General features: G+C 42.4%; 1 protein-coding gene across 3 annotated transcripts in view; it reads left to right on the top strand.

Moving 5' to 3' along the window:
• MYB (MYB proto-oncogene, transcription factor) overlaps positions 1-21,501 on the top strand; it is a 29,346-nt gene extending 7,845 nt beyond the window's left edge. Inside the window, exons 6-16 of one of the 3 annotated variants that reach the window (XM_069787265.1) lie at positions 995-1,229; positions 2,055-2,135; positions 2,537-2,641; positions 3,954-4,211; positions 5,272-5,637; positions 7,200-7,342; positions 7,740-7,854; positions 7,941-8,066; positions 8,752-8,862; positions 9,503-9,610; positions 20,057-21,501. In XM_069787265.1, coding sequence (XP_069643366.1) covers positions 995-1,229; positions 2,055-2,135; positions 2,537-2,641; positions 3,954-4,211; positions 5,272-5,637; positions 7,200-7,342; positions 7,740-7,854; positions 7,941-8,066; positions 8,752-8,862; positions 9,503-9,610; positions 20,057-20,173 — 1,765 coding nt within the window. In that variant the 3' untranslated portion in view covers positions 20,174-21,501. The remainder of the gene's footprint in view (positions 1-994; positions 1,230-2,054; positions 2,136-2,536; positions 2,642-3,953; positions 4,212-5,271; positions 5,638-7,199; positions 7,343-7,739; positions 7,855-7,940; positions 8,067-8,751; positions 8,863-9,502; positions 9,611-20,056) is intronic. The other 2 variants (XM_069787264.1, XM_069787263.1) reach the window with 2 other exon arrangements.
• Positions 21,502-26,268: the final 4,767 nt, after the last annotated feature.

The following is a 26,268-nucleotide window of genomic DNA, read 5'->3' as shown; positions in this document are numbered from 1 at the left end:
CAAACTCTGGTCCTGGAAATACTTGTCTCCTTGAAAGCTTATGCACAGCTTGCATATAATGTCAGAGATTCAGTGTCTTACTCGCTCTGCAGTAAAAGTGACTGAAGATAAAGTGTAGTCAAGCAAATAATGTAAGCAAGGGAGAGGTTTCCCTTCCCATTTTTATTCCTGCTATTTGGTGAAACATCTTCAAGATCTAAATACAGTGCCTAAGATCATGGTAGCCCTTTAAGCAGGCATTCCCTAGGCTGCTTTCACCTTCTAGAAGAAAACAAGAAAGGAATTACCCCTTGGAAAGTTTTTGTAGCTTCCACACATCCGTGATACTGTGTGGTGGTGATGTTTTTCAAATAGAGGAGCTGTTCCTAAGCATACTTTTAAAGTCTCCCAGACTTGATAAGTTTGTTTTTTTCTGACTCATGTATGTGAGAATTTGAATCTCAGTTTTTCTGCAGCTAAGAAAAATCCCAACAGCTTTGTTTACTGAATTTGTGTGTATAGCATGATGTTGTCATTGTCTAGATGGCCAGTTGGAAAGTTGCTTGGAAGGTACTCTTTTCACAGCTGTTCTCCACAGTCTTTCTTTTCAGCAGTGAGATACAGTAAAACTCCACTGTAATATTAAGACTTAGGAAGATGATGTTGGCAGTCCTTCAGGGTAGCCTCAAAGGGTTGTTAGCCTTTGCTGTCACCTCACTTCATGGGAATGAGATGAAGCTGCAGTTACTAATTTCTTACAGTTTGAGGGCCTAAGACTTAGAGATTTCTTTGAAAAGTACATAAACAACCACAGCCCATTTGTCTTTTCCCTTACCTTTTATGCTGAGCATCTTTCCTGAGAAGTTGAGATTTGTAAAGATGGGGGCAGGAGGAAGGTCAGAGGACAGCTCAAGGTTTAAACAGAAATGCCAACAGCAGTTTCCTGCCTATTAATCTGCCTGAATTGGAAACGCTCATTTTTAAAACTCCTCAAACATATGTATTTCTGTTGCAGAACTGATAATGCTATCAAGAACCACTGGAATTCCACCATGCGCCGAAAGGTTGAGCAGGAGGGCTACCTGCAGGAGTCCTCCAAAGCCTGTCACTCTTCAGCAGCTGCTGGCTTTCAGAAGAGCAACCACTTGATGGCCTTTGCTCACAACCCACCTTCTGCACAGCTGCCAGTAGCCGGCCAGCCCCCGCTGAGCAGTGACTACCCCTACTACCACATCTCTGAGCCACAAAACGTAAGCACCTGAAAATGTGGTTTGTTTTTTTTGTTTTGTTTTGCTTTGTTGAATAGGTGGGTGCAATTTAGCCATACCTGATTTCAGGAAGCACGAAGGGTTTTCTCCCAGTCTTGGTGGACTTGGGTGTGTTTGATGTGAGGTGAGGACTTCCTTGACTTTGACTTCATTCGGTGATGAGAATATTTACATTTCAAACTGATTGCCGACATTCAGGTGGTAGAATTGGGTTTGGCATTTTTAACGTCTTGTGAGCAGTGAACATGTTTCCAGTACTGTTTCTTACAGTGGTGAATATTACGTTTCTCGAAAATCAGTTGAATCTGGTTAATTCTGTGTTCTATGTGAAAATCTCCCACATTCCCTTCAGTAATATTCTGTTTGTGGGTTGCCTGTTGGAACCAAGTAAACAAGCATTGTTTTTAATCTGATTCCTTTTCTATTAATGATTAATAATGAAACAGGCTGCTGCTTCAGAGAGTTACGCTGTCAAGTTTTAGATAATAAGAAATTGCATCTTTTGCATTTTCACTTCAATTTAGAAAAGTCTTACAAATGCATCTATAAATTGTTCATCTTTTCTCATTCTGGAAGGGTAGATATTTCATATATGAATTTTCTTTCTTCCTCTGTAATGCTCACTGTCATATTCCTAAAAACCTGTTTACTTCTTTTGTAAACATTGTTGGGTTTTTTGCGATTTCATTTCCATAGATTTTAAATATTAAGTACCTAAAACCAAAGTATGTTTAACACAAATTCACAATGCAGGCAGACAATATGATAGAAATAATAACTTTTAGTGTCTTTTGCTTTTCGGCCTAGGTCCCTGGTCAGATCCCATATCCAGTAGCACTGCATGTAAATATTGTCAATGTTCCTCAGCCAGCTGCTGCAGCTATTCAGGTAGATAACTTGAACCTCATTTCAAAAGTCAATTTGTTAAACATTTGATAAGTCAAAATGCAGACATCATACATTAAGGAAACATTTTAATGTAATAAGTGTGGTGAAGAGAGAAAATGGGGAAGGTGGGGGAGTTCTAACATGGCTAATAATTGCTTCTTCTGAAGTGGGTTTAAAACAAAGTTGTTGACATCTGGTATGATAGCTTCCACTTTCTCCATTTCAAATGTCTGTACTGAAATTCAGCAGGGACTTTGGTAGTGGAAAACACAATTGATGTTTGTTTCATCTTTGAGTCTTAATTTGGCTGTTATAACCACAGGACGGCAAGCCATAAGCATTTTAGTTGCTACATCCTATCAGACCTTTATCTTTTCTTTTCCCTTAACTCTTAATTTCAGAGACACTATAATGATGAAGACCCTGAGAAAGAAAAACGAATAAAGGAATTAGAGTTGCTACTAATGTCGACTGAGAATGAACTGAAAGGGCAGCAGGCATTACCAGTAAGATTGTCACTGTGTGCTTGGATGGAGGGATAGCAGCATTACCCCAGTGCTTGTCTTTTTAACTTTTTACTCCCCCTCTGCCTTCGATACTAATCAAGGCTCTATATTTCCGTTTTAAAAGGATGAAACATAGCACATATATAATCTGTATTTGCTTCATAAGTTCTTTTATTGAAAAAGAAAAGCAAACAATTTGCAGGTATTTTACTTTGCAAAGTGGGAGCAGGGCTGGGCTCTGTAACGTGATGTAATATTGGAAACAAGATTGTACGAAAATGAAAAATCCCACAGATCTTAAATCAGTGGGATCTGCGTTTCTGAAAAGTGTGCAATGGTTCATGTGATGAAAATGTAGTGCCTGTAACATTAGATTTTTCCTCTCTGTTGTATTCTTTCCTTCAGCTGTGTTTTATACACTTTGTAAGCTTCAGACTTGGTGCATGTTTGACAGTTTGTTTTACTTCTCTGAATAATGTTAGATTCTTCATAACTGCATGTGTGGAGCAAATGCTGGCTATTACTGAATTCTCACACTTCGTTGTATATGCCATTGGATGTTAATGTGTGAAAACCCTTACGTAATTACTTAACACCATCACCAAAGCCAAGAATCCCCAAATCATTTTTGAAGATAGGTGATAGCCAGCAGATTCTTTTTTTGGGTAATATTTAAATTAATAATAAAACAACTGCATGCATGATACGTTAGTTTGGCCACTTTTTAACTTTAGTTAATGTTTTGCAATTTCTTCTGTTGCATGATCACACTGGAAAGAAACTTCTGTTAATTTGTTCTTCTGCTTTCCTAACCACGTTGATTTGACAGCCTCTTCATTGCATTGGTGTAAGCTGTAGCATTAGACAGGGATAGGAGAAGAAAAGGAGATAAGCAAACAAAAGCAACTCTAACTCTTAAACCCTTTAGCTTTCTACAGTGCTGAGCGCTCAGTAGGGAAATCCTGCCGTTTCTTGCTTCTCACAGAAAATGACTTGCAGACACTTTTTGAGCTTTTGGAGTAACACAGTATGAATTGATTATGTGTTAGTAATGATATATGTTCATAATCTTGGAAGTAAATTATGAGGTAACTTTGGGATAACAAACACAATGCCAATATTACTTAAAAAGAGATCTTGCGCTGATGAAAGGAAACATCTTGACAATTGTTTCATAGGCATAAGCTTTTAGATGATGATGCAACTACTTTTATCTTTCCTCCAGTGGCATCTGACACCTTGTGCAACTTCATTGCTAAGTTCCTTCTGCCTTCCCCCCCCCCTTTTCTTTTGTTTTTTCTTCTTCCTTTAGACCCAGAACCACACATCAAACTACCCTGGCTGGCACAGCACCACAATTGCTGACAGTACCAGGACCAGTGGTGACAATGCACCTGTTTCCTGTTTGGGGGAACATCACCACTGTACTCCATCTCCACCAGTGGATCACGGTTGCTTACCTGAGGAAAGTGCATCCCCTGCACGGTGCATGATTGTTCACCAGAGCAACATCCTGGATAATGTTAAGAATCTCTTAGAATTTGCAGAAACACTCCAGTTAATAGACTCCGTAAGTAGACTCGCCGCCTCAGGTGGATTCGTGCGTGGTCAAGGAGTAAGGGGAGAGGAGCTGGGACAGTCCTAAATGTGGTGGGGTTTTTTTTCCGAGTAACTTCTAATTGCTACAAGATCTGAAGCTTAGCTTCTGACAGAACAAAATGTGGCTTCTCATAAATGAAGCCCTGGAGTGTGGATGCATATGCTTTTTGTGGGTGTCTCCCTTTCCTGCTACATCGTGGTATGGGAGTGTGGTTGTTAGCAAACTGCACAACAGGAGCTTGAAATGGTCTCTCGATATTAAGTCTCCTTAAAATAAAATCAGAGACACTGTGACAGATTTTAAACAATGAAATGATACTTACTTATATTTGAAGTGACACATGCCATAGGTTTATGTGTGGCTGCTCATGTATCTGCATCATTTTCTAAAAGTTTTTGTTGTGGTTTTAACAGCTGCTTCTCAAAGTTTAAGGAGCTTGCCCTGGCATATGTGAAGAACTGGAAACAGGCATTTTAAATGCCAAGTAGCTGACTGACATTGACACGAGCCTTTTCTCATTCTGGTGTCTGGGATACTACGTGTAACAGAAGTGGCATGTTAAAATACATTTGTTGGTGACACCTTCCTTCAGCAGCAGAGGTGTCTGCTTCATGCAGCATTACGTCCCTTTCGGCACGTCCAGAGCAGGCGTGCAGGTTAGGAGGAGACCAGTCTTGGCTTAGAGCCCAATGCGTGCAATTTTTGGTAGTGAAAAGCACTGTCTTCATACTAAGCAGAAAACTCTGGGCAAGTAGGTAGTAAGGACATCACTTGACTCATTGTTTCTTTAGGGACTCAGTTGCCAGCAACGCCACTAGGATGTTAGACAGTTTGATGTGATCAAGGTATATATTGAAAACACAAATAAGCGTTCACAGTGTTACTGCTCAAATAAACAGAGTCAAGCCAAATTGAACTGGGAAAGACTTCGTTGTTGTTGGTTACGGGCTGTTGGTTATCCTAGCGCTGTATTTTCATGAGGTGGCACTATATACTGTCTTATAGCTCCGTGCCTCCCACGTTGTTTCAGGATCCTTCATCATGGGGTGATCTCAGCAGTTTTGAATTCTTTGAAGACACAGACACTTCGGCTAGCAAAGCTCCCTCAGGCAAAGTCGCGCAGCTTCAGCAAAGAGGGGCCAGTGCTTGTAGACCTCAAGGACAGCCCATCACAAACTTGAGCAAAATCATGTCGAGTCAGGGCTCTCCTGGCTCACCAAAGTCCTTGTCTGCCTCACAGGGCAGCGCGGCTCCGTGGGTCCTTCTTCGCAAAAGGAGAGGGCACTCCAGCCCCTTAGCCAGTGGCCACGGTAGCACCTTGGTCCTAGCTGACGTCAGCAGCTCAACTCCTCCTAAGCGCTCCCCTGTCAAAAGCCTGCCCTTCTCTCCCTCGCAGGTAGATCAAGACTTCTGCACAGATGTTACTAATTCTCAAAAGTCACCCCAGCCTTAACAATTTAGAAACTAATCCTTTGGAACAAATGACTAATTACCGTTGCGCTTGTTGATTTCACTCCGTGTTTGAATCTTCTCACTCCTCTTAGTCTTCACCACTGAGTTTAGATCATCAGCAAGCTAACTGTTGATTCTCTTATTTTAAATTCATCTGTGGGGCTTCGGGGTTTTTTTTTTATTTGGATCATTTTTGTAGGGGAGTACGATTGCTTGCTTTGCTCTTGCTGTTAACTCCTTCAACTACTAGAGTTTAACATTTCTGATCATTTGTAATACTTTCCATCTCTGTCCACTTACAGTATGATTCATTGACCTAGAAAACCCCAAACTGCATTTAAATAGCATTCAGGTTGTGAGACAAACTGACAACCAGAAAATTCAAATCACGGCTCGCCATCCTCAACCCCGGGCCATGTGGGGTGGGGCGGAATAGGAATGAGGAGGAAAATGGCCTGTTAAAATGGCCTGGCGTGCACTTCCAAATTCCTGCTGATGGTTGCTTTGTTTCACAGCTGTAGCACTATTTAAAAGTGTTTTGGTTTTTTTTGTTTGTCTGTTTGTGTTGGTTTTGCCTTGGTTTGGCTTTAGTTCTTGAAGTCAGAGAAACACTATTTCGTGAAGGATAGTAAAAGATTGCATGTAATGATGTCCCACTGTACCTCCCATTACCTAGTGAAATCCGTATTTTCTTACATGCCATATTTTTATAAAGTATATTTTAATCTGATGCAAGTTGAGTCTAGAAGGTAATACGATGAATCGTTGTCAGAATAAAGGATACCACTACACTCACAGATTTGTAGACACTAGAAATGGAAACAGTATTTTAGGTTACTAGGTAGAACTCATGCAAAAGCAATTTTCTCCAGGCTAATACTGCTGCCTCCTTTTCAGTCAGCTGTTTCCATTCCAAAACACTCCACGCACCCATCACAGGTGGCAGTTTTCATTTTATGCTGTGAAAACAGAGCACTTTGTTTTGAGACAGATGATAGGAAATTTATTTTCCTGTCATAAACGCTTTATGTACTGCCTTGAAAGCACCTAGATTCCCTATATAAATCTTGGTGGAATTTAGCCCCATTTCCTGCGGGTTTATTCCTGAAACACCCGTTATTAATTTTCACCCAGTTCTTACTTGGGCACACTGCTCTTAATATTAGTTAAAATTTATTTGCAGAAAATCCAAATCAGGCTTTTACGATGTGGCTCTTAAAGTGGTGGAGAGTGTTTCTCATTGGAATGGAGTGTCATTTTCTTTATAACTTCCCTCTCTAGAAATGCTCATTTTGGCTTCCTCAGTGCTCCAGCCAAACTGTTGAGTATTGTTTTGCTGCATAGTCAGGTACCCCATATACACCTACCTGCATCGTAGGGTCAAGAGAATCACTTACATCAATCAGAAGGGAATAATTTCTTTTTCTTTTGTTCAATAACATCAACTTAAGAAGTCAACATTGTAATCTGGATGTTCCTGTTGATTTTTCCTTTCCCTGCCTGCAGTTCTTAAACACCTCATCCAATCACGAAAACCTGAACCTGGACAACCCTGCGCTAACTTCCACGCCGGTGTGTGGCCATAAGATGGCTGTTACCACGCCGTTCCACAGGGACCAGACTTTCAAAGCTCAGAAGGAAAATCACATGTAAGTCTTTTATCCCATTGTCTTGTCAGATTCGTGAGGGTTCATTTCTTTAGGTTCGCATGCAACCAAAGTGCTGGGTCACTCTGTTTCCTGCAGAGTTGTTTGCTAACAGATTCAGATTTTTCTTAGTTTGGAGTAAAACTTCCACTTTATAACTGTGGAGGTAAGTTTATTAATACAAAACAATCACACACATAGACTCACCAGTTTTTTAAGTAAAGCCATTCCACCTTATCACAGAAATAGGTGTTCTGCCAGAAAAGCAAAATGGATTGTAGGATTGCAGGAAAATATTTGTCCGAGTCTTACAGCATCTGCTGCCTGTATGCGTGTATTTCTGTAAAGAGGTAAGATTTCCAAGCATGTTCGTTTAAAGTTTTTCTCCCTCTTTTTAAAGTTTCAGAACTCCAGCAATCAAGAGGTCGATATTAGAGAGCTCTCCAAGAACACCCACTCCATTCAAAAGCGCACTTGCAGCTCAGGAAATCAAATATGGTCCTTTGAAGATGCTGGTAAGAAGGAAACAATGATAAAAGTTGCTTTGATATTGGTGCAGAGGGATGTTCTGGGACTTGCATATAACGTTTCTTCCTTTCAGCCTCAAACTCCGACTCATCTTGTAGAAGATCTGCAGGACGTTATCAAGCAGGAGTCGGAGGAATCTGCAATAGTAGCTGGGCTACATGAAAGTGGACCCCCTTTGCTGAAGAAAATCAAACAAGAGGTAAATCTCAAACTTACCTGAGGCAATTTAATTCAACACTCTTCGCTGAGAAACTTATACCAATACCTTTTCTGTTAAATAGCTGTGTCTGTTTTTCTTTCATGTGAGCCCCAAGATCTTAGTGTCAGTTCTATATAGTATACTAGGCATGCCTAATTCATCTCCCATTGATTTCCATAGAAGTCTTTCTGCTGTTTTCAGCAGGGGTTTGCTTGGGCCGTTCTAATGCAGTTTTCGTTTGAAACTTAAAAAGAAAAAAAAAATTAGACAGGAATTTGGATTGAATCTTTCTAATATGGGTGGAAACTATAGAAGAACCCCACAGGGACCAAGCTCCATGGAGTGACTTAGAAACCTGAACATTTGAGGACATTGCATTGTATTACTTTGTCACTAAAATTCTAAAAATACATATATTCTCGATCCTTTCTAGGGGATTAAACTCCTGAATACTGACAAAGTGCTGAGTGCAAGTATTCAAAGTTTTATTAAGTGGGGATTTTTTTGAGAACCTTGAACTTCTTTCTTCTGCAAAGAGCAAGGGTGCTGTAAAAGACAGTACTGTAGACATGCATTATGCATGGCTGTGAAGAATATTTATTCAATTTATTAGGCAACTGACAGATAAATCTCCTTCTGGTCAGTTAGGTACTGGTTTTTATCATGGTGCCTTTCCTGCTTTCAGGTGGAGTCTCCAACAGATAAAGCTGGAAATTTTTTTTGCTCGAATCACTGGGAAGGAGAAAACCTGAACACTCAGCTCTTTACACATGCGTCTGCTATGGAAGATGTGCCAGTAAGTGGAAGTTTTAACACCACCAAATGATTTTTCTGTTTTACATCCCTGTTCAGTTCTTAAATGCAAGAGAGAAAATATTTTGGCTGACCTTCCTCACAAGTAGGCATTATTCATTATTTCCATATAGTTTTTCTGTATTAAGCATAAGAAGCAAAATCCCGCACTTAATTAGATCACTGTAATGCCTATAGAAAGTAGCAGAAGCTGCAGTCATTGTGCAGCCCACAGTCTTTGTAATGAGCCTGCACTTGAAGGATGCCTGCACCTGTGTATAGAAATGACTAGGTCACAGAGTTAAAACTAGTAAAAGAAAGAGAGAGTCTGTTTTGGTTTGTGCAAAGGAGACCTTGCATGAGCATGGTTCCCTTTGCTTCACTGGGACTATTCAATGTTACTGTTATTCTTGCACTTGGGAGCTTCACTGGATGAAAAATCTTTGCATGTGACAATGCTTCTGCAAAGCCAAGTCCCAGGGACCCGAGGCTGAGGTCTGCTCCCAGGCTGAGCACTCTGTCTGTGACCGTGCCCAGTGTTGCACCCCCTGCAGTCAGGCTGAGTTTGCTTTTAATACATTCAAATTCAGATTGTTCTCTTGAGTTACTGGAAACGTGTTGGTTTTTTTCCTTTTCCTGTTCAGAATCTTCTTACCAGCTCCATTTTAAAGATGCCCGTGTCTGAAGAAGATGGTAGTTTTCACAAAACATTTGCAGTACCTAGGAACAGGCCACTAGCTAGTCCTCTGCAGGTAACTATTCCTTGATAAAAATACCCTTTGTATATAAAAATACATTCATATATTGCTTTCTCGCAGACTAATTTTAAGGTTTGAGTATAGAAGAATGAAACGTTCAGATGAACATGGCTGAGGATCTCACTATACCCATGGAGCATGAGGACGCGGAAGCTACAGCAGTGCCAGGAAGCTAAAAAGGGCAAAGCCCTGTGTGGGGGGCATTGTAGCTCATCTGGCTCCAGTGTTAAATTGGTAGGATTGAGAATTAATCCAGAGGCTTTTTCCTATAGACTTCTTGTAGGCGGCTCTGCTGTTTCAGAGAGCAGGAGAGTTGAGGTGTGCAGTGGTGGCCAGAACTTGTCACTGGCCTTGGGGTGAGAGGAGAGGCTGGCACTGCCCGGCTGTCTGGCGCAGATGCAGCCAGTATTGCCCATCCAGCCAAGCACCAGAATGGCCTTTCCCTGAGCATGGGCTGAGGTTGCACCAGAAATGTGGTTGTAACTGGTGGTCTGAAGGAGCCTCATAACCCTTACGGCCAGCTGTACATCTTGGGATCTCTGAAATGAATTAAATGTGCTATTGTTGTAATGTAAGCCAGATGTGAGGCTGGGTTTTACATATTTATGCTTTTTCCGAGTGTAACAAACATACACATTTGCTAGACTTTAAAATAGAGCTGTTACATAGGGCCTGATCCAAAGCCCACCAAAGTCATTAGCAGCCTCTTTGTCAACTCTTGTGGACTTTAGATTGGGCCCACAGCAAGTCATTCAGAGATGAAACGCAGTGGAGATAGTGCTTAATTATCCTTCCACCACAACCCATATTTTTGAGGTAGATGAATAAGTGAATTTATACCCTTTCTCCACACAGGCGAATTGAGAGAAAGTGTCTCATTCCCCAGGGTGAGTCACTGTCAGAAAGGAAATTCTAATTCCATGGTTCCTGACTTTCAGACAGATAGTCCACATGGCTAATCCTTTATTTCCTCCCTCTTTCCAGAGTTTACTTAAGGGGATATTTACAGTAGGAAGGAATGAATAAAACGTGGTTTTGGTTAAGCATCTCTAGCTGGGCATTATAAAGTGAGATATTACAATTTCACCCATGTCCCCGTTTGGCACAGTTTGCCGTGGAGTAGGTTTGTATTTTGCACTGCAGAATCACTTGATGAAAAGCAGCTTTGGAGAGCAGGGACTGTGTCTCCCCTCTGCGTGGGGGTGACCATAGCGACCAAAGACTCACACTCCCTATTGCTTATTTGCTCTTTTCTCATGAACCGTGTTTCTTAGCTGCACCGTGGTAGACAGCGAAGAGGAGGGCTTGAAGATCTACTGCCCCTGGGTTAGGGCAGTTATTTAGGGACTGAATTCAGACCATCTCATGGCAAAGGAGCCCAGGCTCCAGCTTTGCAGGGGGTCTCTGGAGCTCCCCAGCTGGTCCGTGGGAGGAGGCTGCTGGTCCCGCTGCCTCGCCAGCGAGCTGTCGCCTGGCCATGTCCCCTGGCCAAACTCCAGGCTCCTCCATAGGTTTAGGGCAAAATTTTCAGGTAGCTAAACAGAGTATGTTGTGGCATTTGCCTGCGCTCTGCCTGTAATAAAAACAAAGCATCTGAGGTGCCTGTAAAATAGGATCTTTTGATCTTCGGCGTAGCAGTGTTATGTTTCCTGCTATCTAAAAATAATTTCTTTACAAGCTGCTGTAAATGAAAGGGCTTGTTTAATCTTCTCTCCTCACTCGTGTTGATTTTGTACAGAAAGTTTATATGAGTCAATTTGTTGTCCATTCTGGATCCCGTCCTTTAGTCAGGTATTCTCATTGTCTGGATAAAGAGGACTTTCTCTTACATAGGAACTGAGTTAAAAATTACTTCCCAACTCATCTCAGTGTTTAAAACATGCTGAACTGAAAGAAAAAGCAGTTGTAAAAAGCCCCCAAATGAATATTTAGTATGCAGCTTCTTGGTGAAGCAGTATGAAGGTAAAATTATTCTGTCTGCCAATGAAGAAACATTGAGTGTTGAGTGTTTCAGCAGAAATGTAATCCTAAATGAAGAATGTGGCTAGGGGTTTCTGTGATGGTGGCACAGATAGCTTTTTCAGAATGAAATACAGACTTCTTACAACAACGCGGTCTTGTCTGCCGATCGCTGCACTCTCTGATCTGGACTTAGTGTTATGGTTAAAAGGGAGAATCTGTCTCAACCCTGGTAAGGCTGCTTGGCTTCATGTCAGAGGGGAATGTGGCCTCGTACAGCTCAGGAAGGACACGTGGTCTGGCTCTGTTTCACACCAAAAACTGCTGCTGCTCTGCCCTAATGCTTCTCCCCCTCCATCCCAGTGGAGCCAGACATCTGTGACGAGGACACAGCATGTCTAAAGGTTGCAAAGCAATTGAAAATGTTAGCATTTGCGCTTGATTTTGACTGGTGGCATTTTGTACATGACCAGGTTTTTAGCATGTTCTTATGCTTTCTAGTTTGTAATTTGGTATATTGCCCATGTACATGTACACACAGGACGCACACAGGAACACTGGACTAAATCCACTGATTGGATGCAGGTAGACATGAAACACCAGGGAACGCATCTGGGTGAAATTTAATTTTGTCTGCGTATGTTTACATTGCTGTTGTTAATACTTTGGCCCTGAACCAACTGTTCTTACTTAGGCAAATTCTCATTGACTTCAGTCCAAGTAAGAGTTATAGCACACTCTGCACCTTGGGATGTGTGCATGGAGAGGGAAGAGAGAAAGAAAGAGAGCATTAAACTTTTTTTTTTCCAATATGCTTTTAACATGCTTGGTTCTTAAAATTCCACTTTCTTTTAAATTTGAACTTACGTAAGAGGGAGGTAGCATGCTTGCCAGCCCACAGTATTTTTCATTGCTTTAATACTTTGCACTGCATTTACTTAAAGAAAAAGATACTTGGCTAGCAATAGGCTTACCAAAGTGCCTGGCTGCTTATTGTTTTGCTGTTGAGTTCCAAAGAAGGCAAGAGTAACAAATGTTCAAAGCAATCTCTAAGGATATTTTTTACTGCATTTTGGACACATGACTGATCATATGCAACTTACTAAATAATAGTTGATGACCATATCAGATAGCATGATATCATTCACCATCACTTAAGAGGAACAGCACATTGCATCATTTGGCATGTGAGGTCAGGTGGCTGCATATAACTCCACTGGGAATGTGCTGGTACCGGTGTTGGACTAGAGCAATGGGAGAAAGAGTCCCCTTAGACCCGAGAAGAGTTTGGGCTTCATCTTCATTTGATCCCCTGGCTAAGTCTCTGTAAAACATTGGATGTAAAGGCAGCTGTGCATAGGATCTTTGTGGTAAGGTATGAAGGTTCAGCCATGTTTTTTATCCTGCATGGCAGATCTCATGGTTGTGCATTGGGTATTCTCTTCCTGGCAGGAATAGGAGATGTCTCACCAAACCCATGTGTTGCCTTGGGGTGGAATTACTCTTACACTCCATTGCATGGATCCCAAATACTTCTTTATATTGGTGGAGTTAGTTACAACCTATATTTTTGCATCCTATATTTTTGTCACTCAGAAACTATCTAGTTTCACTGTAGGGAGATTTTGGCTTCCGTAGGAACTTTGCCAAGGGTTAAGATTTTGGGATAACATACGAAGCCCTTATTGAGGCAAGCTGATGATCCGTACTGAGCATTTGCTTGAATAGTACCTCATAAGAAGTTACGTAAAAACTCTGTTTCTGGACGTTCCTGTGTAAAAGTTATGTTTTATTTCATATTATGTTCTGTAGCCAATCAAACAAGTAGCAGTACATAATGCAAACTATCCTAACAGACATTTTAACAGATAGAAAAGTAGGCTAAATCATAGACCATCTACCTAACCCTGCAGGCTATCAAAAGACACCATGAAATGGAACCTTTTAAGAAAATAGCGCTGCTTTGATATCTTCTTCCCCCAGTAACAAAGGAAACAACACAAGGTAGAAGCCCTGCAAGCTAAAGAGAATGTTCTTCAACCCCTGGCTCCTGTCACTTTCCATTTTTTAACCACAGACTGACACGTTTCAGCTCGAATTTCCTGACTTTCAATAGTTTATGTAACCATTTTCTTTAAAGAGTAAGTTTAAAGGATTTTAAAACAGTTACTTGGTTAACCTTTTCAAGAGTGTGAGCTGTCATTAACCTTCATTTTCTCTGTTTGAAAAGTGAAATGTGGAATTTCATTTGCAGCTAGTTGTCAGACAAAATGTAGAGGCGAGGTGAGGCAAGGCAGCATGCTCCCCTGCAGCAGCAGACTTTCTCTGGTTTTCCTTCGTGGCTTTTTTGGGGCAAGAACATCCCAAAATCTCATATCCTGTTTAATCAAGGGAGGGGAGGAAGCATGCTGTGCTCAGGTCCCGGGAGGTATAAGATTTGCACAGCAAGGGAACGTAGCCCTGTGGGTTTCCCTCACTTGTGTTGTCCCTTCTCTCGCCAGTGGCCGATGTGTACAGGAGCTGTGCTTGGCACAGCTTAGCTGAGGGAGCAAAAGGAGGTTGGAAGTTACAGGTCAGTCATTGCATGTTTTCCTCCCAGGGCAGCAGAATTTGAGTTGCAAACAGATCAGGAGTTACAGCTTAACGTGCCATCTTAAAAGTGACAGCTTAACGATCAGCCATTTGCAGCAATGTGTTCTGATCTGTGAATAAAAAAATAAGTACTTAAGGACAAAACTAGAAAGGGACTGAATATCCTAATGTGAGTTGCAGGTGCTTAGCCTGGTACCCTATCTCTTCCATTCATCTTACTTGGAAAGCTCATACATCTCAAACAGGAGTTTTGTCTGAGTAAGGGCTTCAGGGTTAAGCTCTTAAAAGCACCACCAAATAGCTCGTTCTAGCTCTGGTATCAGGCTTATATTGAAAGCTGAAAAGTTGGACCATCTTACTCTCTCACATTTAGCAAGCTGTATTTCTGGGTAACTGGGAAGCCCCAGAGTTTAGGAGGTAGCTGTCCCATGCTCCAGAGGAGATCTAGCAACATGAGCAGAAATAGCGCTCTGCCTTACCAAATGCAGTAGTATTCACTTGTGGTCATTTGAGTTTTTAGTTATTAGTCTTTACTGTCTGATCTTGAGAAGTAAAAGGGCTTCTCTTGGTTCTGCATCCTTACAGACTAGAAAGCCATACTATTTTACATGATATGCATCATATTCTGCTAGGAAATTGCTTTGTTTAGGGCATTGATTGCTTTACTGTTTCAGGAGTACTGCATTTCTGTTGCAAGCCTTCCTTTCAGCGGCATGTTGTGTAAATTATCCATATTGTGTAATCTAAGGGAAAACTGGCAAGAAATCCAGCTTTTTGCAGTAGAGAAACATGGTAAGATACCTTCTAACAGTCTGAACCTTCTAAATATTTTAAACCTTTTGGCTTTTTATGGTTTTAAATGTCAGCACAACTTGACTAAATTAATGGGAATGTACGTAACGCCAATAACTTTGCTGGAGTTGCTGAAGATACCTGCCAGCATAGTAGAGATGTAAAATCTGTCTTCTAGCACAGTTCTTTGCCCAAAGATTTTTACTACACTTCCATCAGTTTGGGAGCTCTGTACTGCAGGACTGCAGCAGCGTTTGGTTTTGGCATCCATTCCTAACATGCAAGGTGTCATAACGCAGGAGCTTTTTTAAGCTATGCAGGCAGCACATGAAAAGGCAGTCTAGGCTCTGAGTGCAGGAGGACTAGTTCTGTTAGAAAAGCACCTTTCCACAGCCTTTTCTTTCCTTACTCTGGTCTGTTTTCTCTAGATGGTCCAGGTTTTTTCTTTTTTAAAGAAGTGCTTTAACTGGATATCCTAGTTACAGCTTTGACAGTTTGTTTACAGTTTTCATCTGCCTGAGGGCAGTTGAAGGCACGTTACAGGATAAGTGAGGTAGTTTTGCTGCCAGGAGAAGGATATGCTGGTAGGATTACTGAGATTAAAAAAAAAATGAGCCAGGGAGAATGACATAGCTGGAATGGTACCATGGGTCTGTAATTTTATCCTAGGGGAACTCATAGTAGTGTACCTTCTCCCCTCCACTCCCTGTTTTAACTTAAAGAGAGAAAACTGCTGTGCGTGGAAGAGAAAAATACAGCTGGAAATACTGGCTGAAAAGGCTTCAATTCTTTTAATTGACAGCAAAACTAAGAGTATTCACTCACTCTTTGAGGCAATTAAAAAAAAAAAAAGAAAAGGAATGAATTGTACTGTGGAAATCCCTTTCTTTCCCCACTGGCTAGGGTTTTAGGTGCCAAAACGAACACCTCACTCTTAGATGGCTGAATTTAAGTAGGGTGAATCCACTGAATCAATGAAAACATTCACATCAGTTTCAGTGGGTTTTGGGTCAGGCCTTTTGGCTTCCAGTTACAAAGTTTTTGTGTTTCCATCCGTTGATTTGCAGAGTTGGACCTTTAAATGTGATAGGGGAGATGCAGTGAGCATTCTGCAAAGGAGTGGTCTGACTTGGGTTTCTGTGCTGTTTCCCTGCCTGCTTCTAGCTTTCTGACCAGGTCTCTTCTCTTATACTACATTTGCTCAGCGCTGTTTTCTGCGGGGCGCTGCCACTGTCCCCTAATGGAGCCCTGTCAATACTTGCCGCGATGCTGCCCTGGAAGGAGGTGTTGTGCTTTTCCCTTTTTACTAAGGGATCCCGTAGCTGTGTGTGCCCAGACCCAGCAAGGCGCTCCGCCAGAATCGTGGGACCCAGTGCTCCCTGCCAGGGAGGGAAGTAAAACTTCTCGTGTCGGGATGACTTTCACACGTGCCTGCGGCACTGTGCTGCAGGGCTGGCAAGGCAAAGGCATTGTGCTTTGGTTTGTGTTGGCTGCTGAGAGCCGAGGCTTCAGACAGAAAATGTTTATTAAAAACACCCACTGTAAATGTTATCCGAGTTCCCCAGGATAGAATTGAAAGCTGTCTTAGTAAATACACTACTTCAGAAAATACACCACTTTGGGTCAAATTCTGCTTTCTTTACTAGAGCAAAGCTCTCACCACTGTCAGCGAGACTGCAAAGTTAGTCTCTTTTTATAAATTTGTCATAAGAGAAAAAAAAAAGCGTAATGTATTTCTGGGGAAATAATACAAGGGTCAAAACTTTTGGGGGAGATTCTCCCGCGCTGTCTCTCCGACAAAACTTGAGTAAGTTCTTTAAGGCAGGCTCAAGTCACGGGGTCTAGCTGATCCTCCTGTTGCTTGCTGTGTCTGCTGCCCAGTGCTGCCCTGGAGCGCTGGGGCAGCCGAGCCCGGAGGGAGGGCAGAGGGTTACTGCCTGCCTGAGCGGCTTCTGCTGCGCTGACATCAGGTTAAACGAAGACCAGGCTTTCAGTGGAATGAGTGACATGTAGCAGCCTGCTGAGATGTTGGAGATATCAGGATACAGATTTTTTTTTTTTTTCTTTTCTAAGCACATGGCTGTTAATACAAAGAGCTCAGTGAGATACTAACAATTAAGCCTAATTTATGAAATCAGGACATTCCTTGCCTGAAGTTACTTCTGTTTTTTAAAAATTGACATACTGTGACAGATGGACTTTTCCTTACATGTTTTCAGTTATTTAAGGGACTGCTGATCTCTCATTTCTAGACCAGTGCATTGAACCTTTGGGGGATCACGGGGAAATACAGGTTGAGTACATATATTTGTCCTTTGAAATGATGGATATTCCGGAACTACCAACTGCTGTTGAGATGTACAGACCAAATCTGACTTCTGAGTAAAACCGATGGCATCGTACCAGGCATTAATTTGGTCCCTGATGCAAATGCCTCTAAAACAATAGGGTAAAATAGTCACAGGTGCCTGAGTCCCACTGAGAATCAATAGGAGACTGTAGGCTCCCAGCTGATGTAGGTGCCTTTGAAAAAGTTACTTTGGAAGCTGTTTAACCAAAACATAAAAAAAGCTGTGGTGTGTCACATGCATGTCTGTGGCATGCAGAAAGTATGTCACACCTGCTTTTGGTTGTGGCGTGTGCCCTAGGCTAAGCCACAGCACCAGGTATACAACCAGCCCAGGTTGACCCACTCTAGAAAAGAGGTGTATAGCATGTTTGTTCACTTCACAGACGTGACTTTCCCACAAAAAGCTGCAGGAACTTAATAATTTGAGGCCTGACCTGGTTCTCATTTGCATGGGGAACTCCCACTGAAGCTCAGCAGGAGTTTTGCCTACAAAAAGGCATCAGGAGTAGAGACAACATTTGGAACTTGTCTACAGAGAAGAGAAAACCGCGTCTAGGGAAGCACAGCAGAAGTTTATAGAGGACTAACATGCTTGCCCACATCTTGGCCACGCTGCTTAGATATTCATTGGTTTTGTCCCTTTTAGACTGTAAACCCTCTGAGGCAGGGAACCTCGGTCCCTGTGTTTGTACCAGTGCCCTGATTAGGGCATGTTGTGAGAAATTATTTCATACGTTGCCAGCCTTTTACTAGCCACATGTCTCAGATAACACTGTTTACAGTCAGAAGAGCATTCTCTAAACATTTAGGCCAGAGTAATTTAAGGATCCTCTTGCACAGTTAGTAACTAGAAGGGGCAGCATAAAGAGCCATGGGCACACCGGGACAGTTCTGCTCTTAGCAGATGTTTTGCAGTCCACTAATTATGCTTCGCCCAGTGTCCTAGGTGTTGGGAAGGCTTTGGCCATCTCGTTGAGCAATGTAGACCTTGAACTGTAAAGATGATCCTTGTTGAAAGCAGAGGAAAATAGAGAAGGGTTTCTTCTGACTTGTCTTTGTTGGTGTATCTTGGGCATAGACCTTCTCAATATCAACAGGACTGGGATTCCCTCGCTGGCAGGCAGCTTTCCATTAAGCACAGTCATGTGCATTTTTGGAATGCAGAGTATTCGTTCAACTAGCTCTATATAATAATAGAGGTTTTATTCAGGGCTTAGGGAATATCTCAATGTGGAAAAGCAGGCACAAGTCTGAAAGAGTTCAACAGAAAAGAAAGTAAGTGTGTATAAATGTGTGTGTATACTGGTAAATTCCAGGAGCTTTGAAATTTCATTACTGTTTATAGCTCAAGGCAATGAGAAACATCTCACATGTGTAGTGAGTAAATAAATACAGTGTGCACAGCCCTCTGCAGATATGTTTTTATCTCACTTTAACATTATACTAAATGGTGTCTGTAACCTCCATAAATACCACAAGAAGTGAAATGGCTTACATGATAATTAAAATGCTGTTTCTGCTAAGACTCGCCCCCCCCCGCCCCGGCTTCTCCTTTGCCAGAGGAGCTCTGCTAAGGGGCGCGTGCTAATCGCTGCGCACAGGTGAAAGCAGCTTTGAGCGTGGGACTTTTTGTTAGCTGTGGTCAGGCTGTCAAGACTGTCAGGTTCGTTTAGGGAACACAGGGGCAGAGCAGCTGTATTTCTAGAATGGAGTCTCTGCAGGAGTTTGTGGGTGGTCATAGCACTGAACATTGTATCTGCGGGCTTTAGCCTGTCTGTGCCCTGTTGACTGTAAAGTCCACCTGCAAGTAAATTCTCTTTTTAGACCTTTGTCCTGGTTTCGGCTGGGATAGAGTTAATTTTCTTCCTAGTGGCTGGTACAGTGTGTTTTGGATTTAGTGTGAGAATAATGTTGATAACACACTGATGTTTTAGTTGTTGCCAAGTAGCGCTTATCCTAAGTTAAGGATTTTTCAGTTTCCCATGCTCTGCCAGCAAGCTGGTGCACAAGAAGCTGGGAGGGAGCATGGCAAGGACAGCTGACCCGAACTAGCCAAAGGGATATTCCATACCATAGAACGTCATGCTCAGTATATAAACTGGGGGAGTTGGCTGGGAGGGGTGGATCGCTGCTCAGGCATCGGTCAGCAGGTGGTGAGCGACTGCATTGTGCATCGCGTGTCTTTTTTTTTTTTAATATTCCTTTTCATTACTATTAATAATAATATTATTATTATATTTTATTATTGGTTTTGTTGTTAGTATTGTATCTTATTTTACTTTAGTTATTAAATCGTTCTTATCTCAACCCATGAGTTTTACTTTTTTTTTTTTTTCCGATTCTCCTCCCCATCCCACTGAGGGGGGACAGGAGTGAGCAAGCAGCTGCATTGTGCCTACTTGCTGAATGGGCTTAAACCACAACAACTTTTCATGGAAAGGAAGGATTAAAGGCAAGGCCATAGATATGGCCTGGTAGAGATGACACTGTTTGAGAGAGAAGTGGGGAGGTTTGGATCCTGGCTCTTGTGGTGTGCCCCTCTCTGCGGGTCATCTGGTCTGCCCACCCCTCTAGTCGCTAACTGAGAAGTGGGGGTGATGATAATTTTTTGCCTGTTGAGATTTCAGTTTCTCTGGAGATGGGACAACATCCTACTGCACAGTCATGCAACACTTAATCGCGAGCGGGCCCGGCTTTGGCTGGTACGTGACGTTCACCCCAAATCTCTCTGCCTGCTTCTAATTTAGCATCTGAACAACGCCTGGGAGTCGGCGTCCTGCGGGAAGATCGAGGATCAGATGGCCCTGACGGATCAGGCACGCAAGTACATGGCCGCCTTCCCCACCCGGACTCTGGTGATGTGAAAGGATCGACGGACAGAGAAGCATTATGGTTTTGAGAACACTTCACCTCCACTGGGAAATTCCTGTTCCTCTGCATGAAAACTTTTCATGAATGGGAGAAGAGCCTATCTTTGTTGTGGTACAACAGTTGGGAGCAGCACAAAGTGCATTTATTCACTCAGCATATATATTCTTGTTGGATTTCACCCAACTTAAGAGGATTTTTTTTTTTTAATAAATGATACTTGCCTAAATTATTAGGTATTAAGTTTGAATCAGTAATTAATGATCTTAAGTGCAGACTTATAATAAAGATAATTTTTTTTTACTTTTTGAGATCAAGCAGACCTAATACACCAGTATTTTTATTTCAGTGATGTGCTAGCCAGGGGTGGGGTTTTGTTTGTTTCCTTTTTTATTTTTTTTATAATAAAAGAGCAGGTACTCAAACAGATATATTTTAAATCACTGAACAAAATGCATTGGTGTAAAATACTGAAATGAAAAGCATTACTACAAACGCTAGTCTGTGCAAAGGGGGAAAACTGATCAAGATTGTGAATGCTCAAACATCCATGCCTCTTGAAATACTCTTTTCTGTTATGGTTCTAGACCATTATACATTGTGTGTTTCTGTTTGGGGGGGGGGGGGTAATTAGCTTGCTTTAAAAAATATTACTGTATGAAACATAGATTTATGAGAAAAATTATATTTTTATTCAGTAATTTAATTTTGTAAATGCCAAATGAATACTGTGTTTTGCTGCTACAGACCTTAGCGTGTAGACATGCTGCTAGTGTAAAAGGAGCAGTAGAGCTTTATATGGAAAGAAGACAAATGTTGATGTTAGCTAATTGACTATGCACTAGCATTTCAGACCTTTTTATTTTAATTTTTTTTACATCATTTATATTTTTTTCCCCTTTTTTTTATAAGCAATATTTTTGAACACTGTTCCTGGGAGATTTTTTTTTTTGTCTGGTTGTGTTGTTTTGTTTCTCATTGGTTTGTAACAGCATGCATTGCACCTTCATATGTTTGGGAGAACACTGTCTTGTTCATGTTGTCTGTTTTGTTCCATGTCTAGCTAATTGTTCCCTAACTTGGGTCTTGTGTACTGAATCAGGTTCTTAGAAATACATGGTTCTTCGTACTGCCATACCACATCTTTATCGATATGGCAAAACACTGATTTTATTTTATTTTTTATTGTTTGTTTTTTTATAACAGCCTCTGACTTTTTGCTGCCTTAATAGCATTTGGTGCAGCTTTATCTGCACTTAATTTTTTATACGACAATGTACTGCCTTGTAGATAAATAAAGTGTGGTCTTTTTTACTTAAACCCACATGGTCTCCTAATCTTGTTTGTCTTAGTGTTCGGCGGTGTTGTTACAGGCAACATTCAAGCCAGGAAGTTTTTTTCCAGCGCACTTAGGTAAGTAAGGAATAGAGTTTTACACGCCATAGGTAGCCTCAGTTCTCATTGATTGTTAAGGAAGTGGAAGGAGCACAGCACAAAACAGTAAGTACTGAGCATGTTGTGGACTCAAGGCACATCTCTAGTGACACCAACGTTCAGGTCAGCTGAAGCTGATGGGAGGCTTACTGCACCTTTTGTGCAAAACTGCTGTTCTCCCAAAATACTGGATAATTTATTTCGTCATCTAAGACCATCAGACCAGGAACCAACTGAATAAAAGCAAAATATTCTGGAGTTCCTATACTGTAGAACAGATTTTTTCATGCTTGTCTTAAGAAACCAGAGGTGAGAATATACTTTGAAACCTGGTGCATTATGCTGCACAGCAAATAATTGGGCAGACCTGCAGAGCCTCATGAGGCATAAGCACTGAGGACATTCAGCCCCAGGAATGCTAGAGAGTAAAAGCAATTGCCAACAAAACAAAAAAAAGAGAAAAAAGATGCAACCTAGCAGGAAAAAAAATGCATTTTATTTAGTAGTTTGAAAATAAATCGTTTGCTGAAATTTAAGTTGATGCAAGCGCTTCAAAGTCAGACTGATATTCTTGAAAGAAGACTTCAGCTCCGTGAAGGAAATAATTCTGATTTCCAAGCTTGTGCAGCCACCCTATATGGGCTGAGAGCTCCCACAAGCACCTTCCAGTCCATTTTATTCCTTCCCCATCAGCCTCTCAGTCCTCCCAGGCCAAGGCACGCACTGACCCTCCATGCCATGCTGTGCACAGAAAAGGAGGAGCAAAATGTCCCTTTCCACCCTTTGCAAGGTCCCTTCTTGCATGCTATTGGCTTTCAGCGCAAGGGACTGGTGCCTGCAGCAGCCCCCTCCAAGTTTTGCCAGTGTTTCCCATCTGCCCCCATGTGCGGTTCAGGATCTCGCCAAATGCTTGGGGGCCAGGGGAGAGCCAGCCCCAAAGTAGTTTCGCAGCAGTTACCACAGGCAGGAGCGCAGCACTGGGTATGGATTACAGAGAAGGGGAAGTCTGCGGGAGCGCTTGCCTGTGCAAAGGCTGCGGGCTCATGCCGTAAAAACGCTTGTGCAAGATGCGAGGGAGGACTATGGGACTCGATGGTGTGCAACTTGGGAAGAGGGAAAGGTCTGCCTTTGAGGCATGCAACAGCTTAAGCAACGCATTACAGCTTAAAAGAAAAAAAAAAAGGGAAAAAGAAACACCAAGCTTACAACAGGTCTTCGAGGCAAAGCTCTTGCCTTGTAGGGCTCCAGCTGTAACTGCACCAAGCGTGGCTGAGTTTAAACAGATCATTATCTAGCACCCGCTGGGAAACGTGGAGGCTTACTGTGCAAGTGCCCAGCATAAGGACCGGGTTTTTTTCTCCCCTACACCTTCAGTTGCTTTAAAACCCATTTTAACCTGCAAAACCATTGCAATAATTTTGTTGATGGGCACACTTAGAGCTAATACAGAGGAAAATGTTTCTTTTTCCCCTTTCTTGTTTCACTGAAAATGCAAAACACTCAGTAGATTAAGGGTGATTTGCGTATGTTTCTGCATGCATGTGGCACTTGGCATGAGCAAAGGAAGAGGCTTCGTTTGAATGCTGTAGCCCAGGAACCTGATTATTTTTCCCCCACCAATACTCACCAAGTTTCCTTTGCAACAAAGTGCCACCTCCTACATGTCTTGCTCACACAAATATCTCCACGACCATGCTCTGCTTACTGTCTGAAATACACATCTTTCCTTCAGATGTCCAAGAGAAGTCCTACCTGTCTGTTAAATTCCATCTTAGGCATCGGTCAGGCAAGACCTATCCTGAGACAGGTCCATGTAAAGGGTCTTGGTGATAGCTATTTGGCCTTGCAGTAGCCCTTCGCACAGGTGTATAGCCATCCAGACCCATTTAAACCTAGAGTAACCTACCAAAATGAAGGGAAAACAGGTTCAGTCAAGTTCTCATTTAATGGAGAGTAGATATTTGGCTCAAATTCCTATTAACCTTTTTCTTCACTGTAATTATAACTTAATAATGTTGTCAGTGGGAATTCTTTTGATTTCTGAAAAGAATTTAAATTATCATTTCAGCATGTGCCGCTAATTAAAAATGAAAAGGCAAAGGAGCCAGGACAAAAATAAAGGAAAACACCAGAGCGTGAGGTGTTTCCCAGCTAGACCCTGTAATTCTCCAACTCTCCCCAGTAAAGCATACTCTATGCAGAGAGTCCCAGGGGGTTCAAATCCCACAGATCTGATCTATGTGACAGCTATCAGCCTAAACTGAAAAAGTGCCAGAGCTTGGACTGGTTTGGAAAAAAAAAATTACAGCTTGACTGAAAGAGCCAGACTTTGTAGGTAGGAGCCAAAATAACAAGTCTGCTGAGGGTAAAGCACAGAGCACAGCATTGAACATTCTGTAGCACAGAGTGATCCTTCAAAAAAGCCAGAAGAAAAGGGTTTGGTTTTTTTTTCCCTCAGTGTTTGCAATCTTGATCCTCATCCAGGCCAGCTAAGTCAATGGCTACCAGCCCTCCTTCAAGCCCACACAGTCAGGCATGTAAGCAAATGGTGTTTCTGTAGGGTTGTGATTGGAGCATCATAATCATCATCTCCTCTTACTCCTGCCACATATAATTGTATTTCTACCTCAGCCCTGATTTGACACAGGGGCGATGGCAAAGGACAGGAAAAAAACCTGCTTCCTAGAGATCTGTTTAAAATATTTAAAAAAAACCCAAAACAACCAAAAATGGAAAAAAAAGCATGTTAAAAATATTTCAGGAAAGAATGGGTTTCGAAGAACTGGTCTGCATCTTGCTTGCCTTGTCCCCTAGCACAGTTGGAGTCAGTCCATAGACCAGATGTTGCTCAGAAGCAATGGTGGTGGTTTGCTTGGGTGGCCAAAAGACACTGCCCAAATCTTCCAGTCACAAGGCTAATGTCTTAATTCAAGCAGAAGTCATGTTTCCTGACCAAATGCACTTGTTCCCTTTGTTTGTCTCTTTTCTTTGAACTTGACTTCAGTGCCTCAGCAGTTTTCACTGAAGACCCTAGTACCAGCATAAACTTGTCTGTGACTTTTTTTGCCCTTAGTGACTGATGCAGGTAAGATAACGAAGATAGACCGTAGAGGTCCAAATTCTGCCTTCAGCTGTGTTTGCAAGCTGACAGTGGTTATAGATCTCATTGTTAAAGGCTGTAAAATGTATTCCCTCTGCCAGTATTTTTCCATACATTATTTGTGATCAGGTTGTTGGGTTTTTTACAATCCCTCTTGATACATGACATTTCTACAAGGCATTTTTCCAATCCACTTGAGTATCAGAACAATTGCTGATTTTTTTTTAATTTTTTTTTTTAAATAAGCCTCCTCTTCTCAGATTGCACGGGTCCACATTTACAGACTAGCTCAACTTACACCCGAGGAAATTTCATTTCATGGGGAAACAACTTTTACTACTTGATTAAATAACTACTGATTGCTACAGCTCCAAGATGCGCCCTGTGCACACATCTGTCAGAGAAGCCCTCGCAAATGGCAAAGAAGAAAGTTTCAGGAAGCTCTCCCCAGACAGGTTTCTACACTAACCATAGAGACCACCTCTGCATCTCCCGGTTCCTGCTGGCCCAGCTGCAAGCCTGCCGTGGCCCTCCCGATAAAGTCAGCCCGGAGAGAGTCTTGAAAGGGTGCCTGCAGGTGTGCTTTCCTGCCAGTGCCTATCTCTCCCCGCTGCCTCTAATGTTTCATTAACTCTCTCATCAGCAAACATCAGCATAGGAGTTATCTGAAGGTGAAGGGAGGCCATGACTATTTAAGTGATAGGTTTTTGGTATCTGTGTTCCTACAAGCTCAAGGCGGAGACCTCAGAGGCGCCGGCTCAGCCTTCCTGTGCAGATAAAGGTGCTGCTAGGCTGTGCTGCTGGCAAGGAAATGGAAATCTGCACGGGTTTATAGCTCCTACCTGTCCAGCCAAGCCTTGCTGCACCTAAGAATTAAATAGAGAAATGGCCATGGTTTGCTGCAAAGGCCTAAAATATCTTTCAGTGAAATAATAAAGAAAAGAGATGATAGTTTGTTTTTCTTTTCAGCTCTGCTCAGCCTCCTGGCATCCTCTCTGCCCCTGTAGTTGCTTCTGGTGGGCTCAGCTCTCTTTCACCAAGGCACACACCCCTGATGGGGTCTGGCCCAAACCTCTCTGAAAATTGATTGGAAAAAGTCTCTGCTCTCCATGACCTCAGTGGGCTCAAGCCCATGCTTTGTGAGGGTGGAGAACATGGATCATTTTCCTGCCCATGGCTGATGGGCCCCTGCCACCCCCCACTCAGAAGGGGCCTCCACGCGCTCATGACGGTGCTCCTGTTATGCCCAGGTTCAGGATCACCTTCACTGAAAAGCGAGATTTTGTCATCTCTTGAGTACCTTCCTCCGGTCAAGCCTCATCCGTGCACAAAAGCCTTTAACTGGGAGCAACTTACTCCAGGCTGGGGGACCCACCAGGAACAGGCAGGACAGGCTGCCTGCCTGCCCTGCCACATTACACTCAGCTTCAACACCCTCTCAGCATCTGCCCACCTGCACAGGATGGGGACGAGTTCTTCTGCTGCCCCGTGAAGGTCCCACGGTAGCACCCCAGGAGCAGCAACTCATGGGGAGACCTCTTGAGTTAGCACCGACTC

The sequence above is a fragment of the Haliaeetus albicilla genome, chromosome 7, assembly GCF_947461875.1.
Source record: "Haliaeetus albicilla chromosome 7, bHalAlb1.1, whole genome shotgun sequence".
Lineage (NCBI taxonomy): Eukaryota > Metazoa > Chordata > Aves > Accipitriformes > Accipitridae > Haliaeetus > Haliaeetus albicilla.
This window is presented reverse-complemented; position numbering and strand designations above follow the sequence as displayed.